Source organism: Bos indicus, chromosome 25 (assembly GCF_029378745.1).
Source record: "Bos indicus isolate NIAB-ARS_2022 breed Sahiwal x Tharparkar chromosome 25, NIAB-ARS_B.indTharparkar_mat_pri_1.0, whole genome shotgun sequence".
NCBI classification, from domain to species: Eukaryota; Metazoa; Chordata; class Mammalia; order Artiodactyla; family Bovidae; genus Bos; species Bos indicus.
The window spans coordinates 28,623,195-28,636,668 of record NC_091784.1 but is presented as its reverse complement, the minus strand read 5'-3'; the positions used below and the strand labels follow the sequence as shown (position 1 = coordinate 28,636,668).

Here is a 13,474-nt window from a genome sequence, read left to right as displayed (position 1 = left end):
TCTTTCACCAGTGTTTTATAGTTTTCTATGTATAGGTCTTTAGTTTCTCTAGGTAGATATATTCCTAAGTATTTTATTCTTTCCGTTGCAATGGTGAATGGAATTGTTTCCTTAATTTCTCTTTCTGTTTTCTCATTATTAGTGTATAGGAATGCAAGGGATTTCTGTGTGTTGATTTTATATCCTGCAACTTTACTATAATCATTGATTAGTTCTAGTAATTTTCTGGTGGAGTCTTTAGGGTTTTCTATGTAGAGGATCATGTCATCTGCAAATAGTGAGAGTTTTACTTCTTCTTTTCCAATTTGGATTCCTTTTATTTCTTTTTCTGCTCTGATTGCTGTGGCCAAAACTTCCAAAACTATGTTGAATAGTAATGGTGAAAGTGGGCACCCTTGTCTTGTTCCTGACTTTAGAGGGAATGCTTTCAATTTTTCACCATTGAGGATAATGTTTGCTATGGGTTTGTCATATATAGCTTTTATTATGTTGAGGTATGTTCCTTCTATTCCTGCTTTATGGAGAGTTTTTATCATAAATGGATGTTGAATTTTGTCAAAGGCTTTCTCTGCATCTATTGAGATAATCATATGGTTTTTATTTTTCAATTTGTTAATGTGGTGTATTACATTGATTGATTTGCGGATATTGAAGAATTCTTGCATCCCTGGGATAAAGCCCACTTGGTCATGGTGTATGATCTTTTTAATGTGTTATTGGATTCTGATTGCTAGAATTTTGTTAAGGATTTTTGCATCTATGTTCATCAGTGATATTGGCCTGTAGTTTTCTTTTTTTTGTGGGATCTTTGTCAGGTTTTGGTATTAGGGTGATGGTGGCCTCATAGAATGTCTACTCAATATTCTTGCCTGGAGAATCCCATGGACAGAGGAGCCTGGCAGGCTACAGTTCAGAGGGTTACACAGAGTCAGACACGACTGAAGCGACTTAGCATGCACGCACGCACCATTTGTCAGCATAGAAAGTTATTAAAATATTATTCACTATATTCTGTATGCTGTACATTACATCCCTATGACTAATTATTTTATAACTGGACGTTTGTATCCTTTAATCTTCTTCACCTATTTCATTCATCCCTCTCCTCTGGCAACCACCAGTTTTTTCTTTGTATCTATGAGTGTGTTTCTGTTTCATTATGTTTATTCATTTGAATTGTTTTCTTTAGATTCCCTGTATAAGTGAAATCATATGGTATTTATCTTTCTCTTTCTTATCTATTATCTACCTCTGACTTATTTACTTAGCATAATACCTTCCAGGTCCTTTCATGTTGTCTCAAAAGGCAAGGTCTCTCTCTCTTTTTTTTTTAACGGGTAATGTTCCATTGTATGTATGTATATGTATACATATAGCACATCTTTAAGTAAAAAGTTTTCTCAGTGATTTTGCTATCATTTATAAATACCACAATCTCACATCCCCAGCCTTTCCAATCATTCTTCTTGCCCTTGTATGTAGATGCTCATTTGCCCTCAGGTCTGAAAATGTATTTACCAGCGATATGACTCCAGCAGAGATACTTTTGAGACTACTATTAAGATCAAGTGCTATTCTAATGATTAGGGTAGGTTTGATAATCAGAAGGAAAGAAACAGGTTCCTGGGGATGTGCCCCCATAGGGTGCTTTGAGTCACAACTGCGGATTTGTTTTACAGCTACAGGACAAGTTTGAACATCTTAAGAAGGTCCAACAAGAGGAGACAATGAGACTTGAGGAGGAGAGGAGACAACTGGAAGAAGAAATCCTAGAATTTTATAAAATGAAGGCCTCCTCTGGAACCTTGCAGAGTCAGGTGTGCACCAGTGTGAAGAAGGACAAAGAGCGTAAGAAATAATCCTTTACCACTCTGTGTTGTAGAGCCCTTTCACTCTCTCTCATCTTCCTGTGAGATTTTCCTCATAGCACTTAATTCTGATTGAAATTATGCTAAGTTTGAAAACTTGTTTACTTGCTGTGTATTTCCTCTCCCTAGAAGGTGAGCTCCTTGAGAGCACATACCTCGATCATCTTGTTAGATGCTCTATCATCAGGGTTTAGAACAAGAGTAGCACAGAACTGACGTTCAATAAATATTTGCTAAAATGAAAGAAGATCAAAGATTTATGTAGCACAGTGTAAAAGTGTTGATTAGCTGTGGAAATTCTTTTCCCATAGCCCTACCTGTGACTCTGGTGACCAAGTATATGTATTATTTCATATCTAAATAAAAGTGGGGGATTTTTTGGCATGCAGTATTACAAAAAGCTAATCCTTATGCTCATATTCCTTATAAAATTCTACTGATAATACTTTCTTGATAGTTTTTATTAAATAAAATGCTGTTTCTGATTATAACTCTTATACTTTTATATTAGACTTTGTAAAATAAATATTGGAATAAAACTTCAGAAGTGAAAGAGAGTCAGAGAATAATGGGAAACCATGAGTAACATTTGGATGATAATATTATGCCTTACATACGAACATTTACTTCAAACTAAAGTTATCAATGTTTTAGAAAATAAAGTAGATTTTTAAAACTATTTCCAAAGTTTCCTTCTGACTATATATCCTGAATTTTCTGCATTTACAATGTCAGTTCACCTGTTTGTGTGGCTGAACTTTACCATGACTTATTCAGCAAAACTACTACCCTTGAGTGTCTGTGTATATTTACTCTGAAATTTTTCTCATGTTCCTGAAAGAATAAAAAATTTTTCTGTTGTAATTGTTTTTGCTGCTTTCATTTCAAAGGCAGCATTTTTTTTCAGGGCATCAGGATATTGTGATTTAGGTTGGAAAGGGAAAACCTGAAATATTGAAAAAGTTGAGAAACAATGAAGAAAGAAATATCAATACATCAAAGCCACGTTAAAAAAAAAAGCAATGTTAGAAAATAAAACATATGGTATCATTGATTTAAGGGACATGGGGTAAAGAAAAAGGAAAAAAAAAGCATCTGAAGACAGCAAAAATATCAGGCTTTAGATGCCAAGCTTGTTCTTGGCTACTTATGAAAACTTCTCCAGCCCCAAGGTAAACACTCCTGTCACTCACTGAAAGCGAGAGTGGTGACAAGACTTTTCAGAGCCCCCTTTATGTCCTTGTTCCTCAGAGAGTAAATAAATGGATTCAGCATTGGCGTGACCTCAGTGTACATCACAGAGGCTATTGCGCTGGTTCTGGAATTTTGGGTAGTGGCAGAACTGAGGTACACCCCAAGACCTGTGCCATAAAACAAGCAAACAACTGAAAGATGAGACCCACAGGTGGAAAATGCCTTGTACTTCCCCCTTGCTGATGTAATCCTCAGTATGGAGGAGACAATCCGAGAATAAGAAACAACAATGCCAGAGAGGGGAATAATACCCATGAGCACAGTGGCAAAATACATCTCTATGATACTGAGAAGATTGTTAGAACAGGCAAGTTGGATAATCTGATTGATTTCACAGAAGAAATGGGGGATCTCCAAGTCAGTACAAAAGGACAGCTGCAACACCAGCAAACTGCGTAGCAAAGAGTCCAGGACACTCAATATCCAAGATGCCAGCACCAGCAAGCCACAGAGCTGGGGGGTCATCTTGGTTGTGTAGTGCAGTGGATGGCATATGGCTATGAACCGGTCATAGGCCATCGCAGAGAGGAGGAAAATGTCCAGTTCTGCAAAAAGGATGAAAAAATACAGCTGAGTGAGGCAGCCTTCATAGGTGATGCCTTTATTCTGGATGTAGAGGTTCAGCAGCATCTTTGGGATGGTGGTAGAGGTGAAACAGATGTCTGAAAAAGACAAATTGGAGAGGAAGAAGTACATGGGTGTGTGGAGGTGGGAGTCATAGATGGTGGTCAGAATGATGAGCAGGTTTCCAGCAATAGTTATCAGGTACATGGAGAGGAAAAGCCAGAAGAGGAGAGGCTGCAACTCTGCCTCATCTGATAGTCCAAGGAGAAGAAATCCTGAAAACTGTGTGTGATTTTCCTGTTCCATATAGGTGGTGTGACTGTCTTGAAAGGGGCAATAAAAAAATACAAACAAATAAGCATTATCAACCAACTGAACTACTACTGATTATATTTCTCATATCATATAAATATAGTTAATATTACGGTTTACACGTAATATAAATACATCCCTATATTTTGTTAATGGATCTGCTGCTGCTGCTAAGTCTCTTCAGTCGTGTCCGACTCTGTGCGACCCCATAGATGGCAGCCCACCAGGCTCCCCCGTCCCTGGGATTCTCCAGGCAAGAACACTGGAGTGGGTTGCCATTTCCTTCTCCAATGCATGAAAGTGAAAAGTCAAAGTGAAGTCGCTCAGTTGTGTCCGACTCTTAGCGACCCCATGGACTGCAGCCTACCAGGCTCCTCCGTCCATGGGATTTTCCAGGCAAGAGTAGTGGAGTGGGGTGCCATTGCCTTCTCCATGTTAATGCATCAGGGTCAGTATAGCCCAGTTCAGAGGATTAAAAATGTAGCCAATCTCTTTCTGCCACTGTACCCACTTCAGTATGCAAACTAGCCATTCGTCATATCTTATTCCTCAAAGCCAGCGTTATTTCTACCATTTCTCTGAGATAGAATTATGTAGTAGCTCCTTGCCCTTCATTGTCACTCATGGACTCACAGCATTAGCATCATCTGGAAAGCTTGTTACAAATGCAGAATTATATAAGAAAACTTAGGGATTTCCCTGATGTACCAGTGGCTAAAATCCTGTGCTCCCAGTGCAGGAAGCCCAGGTTTGATCCCTAGTCAAGCAACTAGATTCCACATGCCGCAACTAAGACCTGGCACAGCCAAATAAACAAATTTCTTTTTTTAAAAACAGAAAACTTTTATGAAGCTCATGGCTAATAAGAATGCAGCCATGGTTCTAACCAGCTTGTTCGTCAATTCATTTGATCCTCATAGTGCTATGAGGTAGGCAAATTGCCACTTACTGGCTGCTTAAAGCAACAGTGGCTCAGCTGTAAAGAATCTGCCTGCAAAGCCAGAGACCCAGGTTCAACCCCTGGGTTGGGCAGAGCCCCCGGAGGAGGGCATGGCAACCCTCTCCAGTATTCTTACTTGGAGAATCCGATGGACAGAGGAGCCTGGTGGGCTACAGTCCATGGGGTCTCAAAGAGTCAGACATGACTGAGGTGCCTAACACAAAGCAACACCAGCGTATTTTCTTACAGTTCCAGAGTCTATACTTTTGAAATCAGTTTCACTGAGCTAAAGTCAAGGTGTTGGCATGGTTGGCTCTTTCTGGAGGCTCTGTAGTGGAATCTGTCTTTTCCAGTTTCTGGATGCTGTCTGTATTCTTTGGTCCCTTTGTTCACATTACTCCAACCTCTCGTTTCCATCATCTCATGGTCTTCTGTCTCTTTGATCTTCTGCCTCCTTTATAAGGAATGCTATGATTAAAATAAGCCCACCCAGAGAAGCCTAACCCTAACCCTCCCTCTTGGACCTCCCTCGCACTTCCCTTATCGCACTCCTCTAGGTCATCACAGAGAAGCCAGCCGAGCTTCCTGTGCTTTATACCAGGTTCCCACTAGCTATCTATTTTACACATGGCAGCATATATATGTCAATCCTAATCTCCCAGTTCATCCCACCCTCCCCTTCTGCCCCTGTGTCTACATGTCTGTTCTGGACATCTGTGTCTCTATTCCTGCCTTGGAAATAAATTCATCTGTGCCATTTTTCCAGATTCCACATATATGCGTTGATACACTATGTTTGTTTCTCTCTTTCTCACTTACTTCACTCTGTATGAGACTCTAGGTCCATCCACGTCTCTACAGATGATCCTATTTCATTCCTTTTAGGCGCTGAGTAATATTCCGTTGTATATATGCACCACATCTTCTTTATCCATTCATCTGTCGATGGACATTTAGGTTCTTTCTGTGTCCTGATTATTGTAAATAGTGCTGCAATGAAACAACCAAGACATGGAAACATCCCTGATTCTGAATTCTGGTTTCCCCACCATGAACAAATATTCAGTAAGTACTGGCTTATTCTTAAGCACTGTGTCTCTCAGATATTTCAATTATTTCCCCACTACTTCTGTCCCATCTCTGTGGTCCCTCATCATCTCTTCCTCTGAAATGACAGGAGACTAGAATGTCTCCAGCACAATTATTGCATTGGCCCCAGAGAGGTCTTTCTACAATGTAAACCTACTCATGTATCATAGTTTCCTTTCTTCAGATATTGGACCAGTTTTGTATTAAATTTAGAAATACACTAATTGTATAACAGGGCACTTACTGATTTTTGTCTTGCCAAGCCAATTTCATCTTTTACTGTTCTTCATCTACCCCACATTGTTCTTCAGGCATTTAGGATTATTTTTCATATCGTAAGTATGCAATGCACTTCTTAAAAATTGTGATAAAACTCATATAACATAAAATTCACAACTGTGATCATTTGAAAGTATACAATTTCATGGCACTTGGTATAGTCACAGTGTTGTATGAACATCACCAATATTTAGTTCCAGAAATTTTTTGCTATCCTCAAAGAAAACCTCGTACCCATCAAACAGTCATTCACCATTCACCTTTCCTCTAATCTCTGGCAACCACTAATCAACCTTCTGTCTCTACATATTTGTCTGTCCTGGATATTTCATGTAAATAAAACCACACAATACGCAACCTTTTACATATCTGTGTCTGGCTTCTTTTGCTTATTATCACCCCACATTTTTAAACCCCAATTTCTTCTGCCTGGATAGCTCATACCTTGAAAATTCCAATTCCTCCATCAAGACTCATTCCAACATTTTTCTCAGGGAGCATACTCTATTTTACCCTAGGTCTTTGTTGCCCTCCCGCTCCCTGACACAGCTGAACAGTTTTTATTGCACTCTGTCGACACTGTTTTGCCTACTGTGAGATTTTTAAAAAAATATTTATTTATCTGGCTGTACCGGGTATTAGGGGTGACATGCAGGATCTTTTCTTTTCTTTTTTTTTTTTAGTTTCAGCATGTGAACTCTTAGTGGTGACATGTGGGATCTAGTTTCCTGACCAGGGATTGAACCCAGGCCCCCTGCATTAGGAGCGTGGAGTCTTAACCACTGGACCACCAGGGAAGTCCCCAGATGCCCCTTTTAAAGGGATAGTAGCTGTCTGGCTCCAGCTACTTTTTGCCCAGTGGGAATATGGTCCTCAAGGTGTCTAATCTTTCAAACCGTCAAGAGAAACCATAAATCTAGACTGTATATGAACCTTACCCCAATTTGGTAGGAAAGTCCTTATCATGGGATATTACTTTTAGTTTTTTGGTCTTATTCCCCTCTTTGATGGAAGGAATAACATCTCATCCCTTCCTTTATTCCAGAACACAGTTAAATGTTGAATTTAGAGTAATCCTTGCTAATTATTTCCTGAATGAGAGTTTGACTAGAAATTGTTAATAGTGGAAGGTAAGAGAAACAGAAACAAAAGGAAAAGCTGAAGTGGATATGGAAGATAAACAGGAGAAAATGCGGGAGAGGAGGGAAGGGGCAGCCCATGCAACTGAACTGAAAGCCAAAGCAGATAAACCATATTAAGAAATAATAGGCCACAGTTGATGCTAAAACTTTCCAAGTTCTTAAAACTGGGAAGTCTTGGTTTAGCTGAACTTTTATTTCTTTATCTCTGTTAGGAACCTTGAAAGTTGATACCATTCATAGGGATTCTCCCTCCATAGCTCATTTATCTCACTTTTTTCTGCACTTACAAGGATTCTCTGGCTTTCCAAGTTGTATCACTAGAGTTAACTTACACTGACTCCTTTTCTGTTTCTCCTGTGAACAATTGTTAAAAATGGGAGCTCTGCCCCCAGGAAGGGCAGGGAAACAAAATCACTCATGAGATCTCTGGAGGATACAATGGTGCTTCCTCTATTACTGATTAAGCCAAATTGCCAAATATGTACAAAAAAAGAAAGCCATTACAGCTTCAGAAGTTTCCAGGATCAAAGTCTCATTGTGCCTCATTAAATAAATTGTTACATTGTTACTCTGTTCTCTGCGGACTAGAATTCTCTAGAAGCTAAGGAGCTAAATAAAAGTTGATTTTGTTTTGGCAGTCATGCCTCTTGGGAGTAGCTATGGATCTCAATGTATGTCTTCTAATCAAGGTTAGGATTATTCCCTTAGATGTGATCTGTAGGGAGCAGGGTGTAAGGATGGTCCCCTTTATATCTAAGTGTAGTTAACTCATTATAGACCTAAAGTAAAGGGTTGGAGGAAGTCTGCTGAGCTCCCTAGGCTTTGACCAAGAAATTTGAAAATGATCAAAAAGTGTAAAAATTACAAAGCTTCATTGTTTCTCTGCACAAAACATTATTATTTTTATTTCTAAACATTAGTTATCTGGACCTTTGCTGCTCCTTCAACTAAAAGATTTTATAACCATTGTTATCAGTAATCATTGTTTATACTTCATTTATCTTATTATATTACTTACATAAATTTAATAAAAATGGAATTTCTTATTACAGAGTCTAAATATAGACTCTTCAGTGTCTAATGTACATTTTTCATGTAAATGTCTAATGTATTAATACATTTTCCAACATCAATCATTCTCAGCAAATCAAAATAGTCCACCAAACGGAAATGGGTCTTTAAATACTTGCCCATTTTTGGACATTTATTTGCTTTCCAAGTTTTCTTTATGACAATATTGATTGATTTTATGTATGTCATTTTAGAACTATGTAAACTGTATCTTTAGAGCTATATCTCGCTTAGTTTTTAAAGGTATTTCCTTGATCATATTATAAACGATCATCTATTCCACGATATTCAGTTCCATTTAGTTCAGTTCAGTCATTCAGTCTTGTCCGACTCTTTGCAACCCATGGACTGCAGCACACCAGGCCTCCCTATCCATCACCAACTCCCAGAGTTTACACAAACTCGTGTCCATTGAGTCAGTGATGCCATCCAACCATCTCATCCTCTGTAGTCCCCTTCTCCTCCCACCTTCAATCTTTCCCAGCATCAGGGTCTTTTCCAATGAGTCAGTTCTTCGCATCAGGTGGCCAAAATATTGGAGTTTCAGCTTCAGCATCAGTCCTTCCAATGAATATTCAGGACTGATTTCCTTTAGGATTGACTGGTTGGATCTCCTTGCAGTCCAAGTGACTCTCAAGAGTCTTCTCCAACACCACTGTTCAAAAGCTCAAAATTTTTATGCTGTCAAATTTTTATTTTTTGTGCCATATCTTTATTTATCTATCTGCATAAAATGCTTAAATAATGAGTAGAAAAAATGTTATTTCTGTCTACAATACTTTTATGTCAGGTGCCAGGTTACTCTTTCAAATAGACTTCAGAATCATCTAGCCTTGTTGCAAGAAAAATACTATAGATTTATTCAATACTCCATTAAACTTCAAATTTAATTTGCAAACAATTGACATATTTGTTGCATTCAGAATTCCATTCTAATAACAAGAATTTGCCTTTAGGTATTTCAGCCTCTTTTAGGATAAGCTTTCCTGTAGTTTGTAGATTATGCTAATTTACTGATAATAGTATTTTAATATATTTTAGGTTTACTTCCATTAAGGTATTTTCCCTATTATCTGATATATTAGGAAAACTTCTGATATTTCTGTATTTTTAAAGTATCATGTTAGTTTTCGGGACTTTTTTTCTTAATTTTAAGAGTATTTCCAAAATTTAACTTTATCCTAATAATGTGTGTTAGTAGTTCAGTCTTGTCTGCCTCTTTGCAGTCCCATGGACTGTAGCTTGCCAGACTCCTCTGCTCATGGAATTCTCCAAGCAAGAATACTGGAGTAGGTTGCCATTTCCTTCCCCAGGGGATCGTTCCAACCCAGAGATCAAACCTGGGCCTCCCACATTGCATGCAGATTCTTTACCGTCTGAACTACCAGAGTTTTATAAGACCTATTTCACTTTTAGGTCTTACTGCATTGATTTGACATTTCAGTGCACTGTGAAAATTTATGGCAGGAGTTGGGAATTCTTGATGGCAAATTGAAGATGGTGATGTTTAAAGACCCTGACTTCATCTCCTTCCATGGGTATGCCAAAACTGCAACTATTTACAAAGCAACTATCTATGAGAACAATCTCCATGATAATAAGAACAACAATATCCCTTTAGACTAGTAGAAAAGATCTTCTACAGCTAAAGATATAAAGAAGGAACCACAGTGAGTCAGGTAGGCAGAGCAGAGATGGAGCCCCACCCACCAGAGGCCAGCTGCTGTAGGACCCTCCTGAGCCCTGGCCACCCCAAGACCTGGCCCCACTCACCAAAAACCCAGGACCAGCCACACCTACCAGCAGGCTGACAGTAGTTCTGGGACCAGAGTGGCCCTACAGCCATCATGTCAAGACTTCACTTACCCATTAGCAGGCCAGGAATGAGACTCCCCTGAGGCATAGCCCCACCAACCAGTGGCTGGCAGCTTTGGCACAACACAGCCTGACAACCAACTGGACCTGCCATGCCCATAATAGCTCACCACAACAGAAGGACTCAGGCAGCCCACACAGAGGGCATCTCTAAACCATACAGCTCTAGTGACCTGAGGGGAGTGCACTATTGCACCCTGCAGGGTATTTCCTACATAAGGCCACTTCTCCAAGATCAGGAAATGTAACTAACCTACCAAATACATAGGAATAAAAACAACAGATTATGCAAAATGAGGTAATGGAGACATATGCTCCAAATGAAGAAACAAGATTAAACCCCAGAAGAACTAAACTAATTGAAGTGGAAACAAGTGATCTACCCAATAAAGAATTTAAGGTAATGATCATAAAGATACTCAAAGAACTTGATGAAGAGATGAATAGAGTGAGAAATTAGAAGTTTTTAATGAAGAGTTAGAAAATATAAAGAAACAAGGAGAACTGAAGAATACAATAACTGAAATAAAAATACACTAGAAGGAATCAACAGTAGATTAGATGATATGAAGAACAGACATGCAAACTAGAAGACAGAATAGTGGAAATCACTATAGGTAAACAGAAAAAGAAATTTAATGAGAAGAGTTTAAGAGACCTCTGAAATAACAGGAAGTGTACTAACACATTCTTATCACAGGGATTCCAGAAGAAGAGGAGAGAAAAGGCAGAGGACTTATTTGAAGACATAAGAGCAGTAAACTACACTAACCTGGGAGAAGACTCTTGAGAGTCCCATGGACTGCAAGGAGATCCAACCAGTCCGTTCTGAAGGAGATCAGCCCTAGGTGTTTTTTGGAAGGAATGATGCTAAAGCTGGAACTCCAGTACTTTGGCCACCTCATGCGAAGAGTTGACTCATTGGAAAAGACTCTGATGCTGGGAGGGATTGGGGGCAGGGGGAGAAGGGGACGAGAGAGGATGAGATGGCTGGATGGCATCACCGACTCAATGGATGTGAGTTTGCATGAACTCCGGGAGTTGGTGATGGACAGGGAGGCCTGGCGTGCTGCGATTCATGGGGTCGCAAAGAGTCAGACATGACTGAGCGACTGGACTGAACTGAACTGAACATTAACCTGGGAAAGGAAACAGATGTCTAGGTCCAGGAAGTACAAACAGTCCCAGACAGAATCACCACAAAGAGGGCCACACCAAGACACCTTGTAATTAAAATAGCAAAAATTAAATATAAAGACAAAATATTAAAAGCAGCAAAGGAAAAGCAACAAGTTGCATACAAGGAAACTCCTATAAGGCTGTCAGCTGACTTTTTAGCAGAAAGTCTGCAAGCCCGAAAGGAGTGATGTGATATATTTAAAGTGGTAAAAAAGAGGAAAACCTACAACTAAGAATACTCTACTCAGCAAGACTTTCATTCAGATTTGAAAGTGAGATAAAAATTTTACAGACAAGAAAAGCCTAAAAGAGTTCCAACACTATGAAATCAGCTTTACAAACAACCCTAAGCAGAAAAGAAAAGTCACAGCTAGACATGGGAAAAGTACGAAAGGAAAAAATCTCATTGGTAAAGGCAAATATACAGTAAAGATAGTAGATCAACCACTTATAAATCAAGTAGGAAAGTTAAAAGGCAAACCTAGTAAAGTCATCTATATCCACAGTAGGTAGATATTAAGGGATACACAAAACAAAAGGATGTAAAATATGATGTCACAAACAGTAAACACAGGCAGAGGGACTAAAAATGTAATGTTCTAAAATGCATTTGAAGTTAAGCAATTAGCAATTTAACACAATGATTTTTATAAGTTGCTTATATATAGATGTAGATTGCTACATATAAACCTTATAATAAACACAAACTATAATAGATGTATTAGATACACACACAAAAAGAGAAAAGAAACCAAACATAGTAACAAAGATAGCTGTCAAATCACAGGGAAGAGAACAAAGAAAAAGAAGGGAATGAAAAAGAACCACAAAAACAACTAGAAAAAAAAATGTTTTTAAAATGGCAACAAGTACATACCTATAAATAATTACTTTAAAATTAAATGGATTAATTGCATCAATCAAAAGACATACAGTGACCAAATGGATACAGAAACAATACTCAAATATATGCTGTCAACAAAAGACTCACTTCGGATCCAAAGACACACACAGACTGAAAGTGGAATCTGTTCTCCATTGATTTCTATGTCTATCTTCACACTAAACTACAATGTCTTGATTTCTGCACCTTTAAAGTAAGTTTTGGAGTCAAGTAGTATGAGACCTTTTCTTGTTTTCTTACAAAATTCTGTTGGCTATTGTAGGTTCTTTGCATTGCTATATAAATATTACATAATGGTCAATTTCTATTAAGCAGTCCTAACAAATTTTAATTTGGATTTTACAGCAGCCACAAAGCAGTTTAGGCAGACTTGCTCTGTATCATGCCATCTCCCATGAACTCTAAAATATTACTTACTTCTAACATCAATTCTCCAGTGGACCACATTCTACAAAGCTAGTGGAGGTGATGGAATTCCAGTGGAGCTCTTTCAAATCCTGAAAGATGATGCTGTGAAAGTGCTGCACTCAATATGCCAGCAAATTTGGAAAACTCAGCAGTGGCCACAGGACTGGAAAAGGTCAGTTTTCATTCCAATCCCAAAGAAAGGCAATGCCAAAGAATGCTCAAACTACTGCACAATTGCGCTCATCTCTCATGCTAGTAAAGTAATGCTCAAAATTCTCCAAGCCAGGCTTCAGCAATACATGAACCATGAACTTCTGATGTTCAAGCTGGTTTTAGAAAGGGCAGAGGAAACCAGAGATCAAATTGCCAACATCCACTGGATCATGGAAAAAGCAAGAGAGTTCCAGAAAAACATCTACTTCTGCTTTATTGACTATGAGAAAGCCTTTGACTGTGTGGATCACAATAAACTGTGGAAAATTCTGAAAGAGATGGGAATACCTGACCACCTGATCTGCCTCTTGGGAAACCTATATGCAGGTCAGGAAGTAACAGTTAGAACTGGACATGGAACTACAGACTGTTTCCA

At 38.7% G+C, this 13,474-nt stretch overlaps 2 protein-coding genes across 4 annotated transcripts in view; one reads left to right on the top strand and one right to left on the bottom strand.

The window, feature by feature from the left end:
- Window positions 1-2,717, top strand: part of SEPTIN14 (septin 14) — a 37,064-nt gene extending 34,347 nt beyond the window's left edge. For 2 of the 3 annotated variants that reach the window (XM_019988383.2, XM_070779965.1), the window contains one exon: window positions 1,680-2,717. In XM_019988383.2, the coding sequence (XP_019843942.2) occupies window positions 1,680-1,859 (180 nt within the window). In that variant the 3' untranslated portion in view covers window positions 1,860-2,717. The remainder of the gene's footprint in view (window positions 1-1,679) is intronic. The other variant, XM_070779964.1, reaches the window with a different exon arrangement.
- Window positions 2,718-2,923: 206 nt separating this feature from the next.
- On the bottom strand, window positions 2,924-4,107 carry LOC109578156 (olfactory receptor 7A10-like). The gene has a single exon (XM_019987156.2). It carries the CDS (start codon window positions 3,990-3,992, stop codon window positions 3,054-3,056), a length of 939 nt encoding a protein of 312 aa, XP_019842715.2. The 5' UTR covers window positions 3,993-4,107; the 3' UTR covers window positions 2,924-3,053.
- Window positions 4,108-13,474: the final 9,367 nt, after the last annotated feature.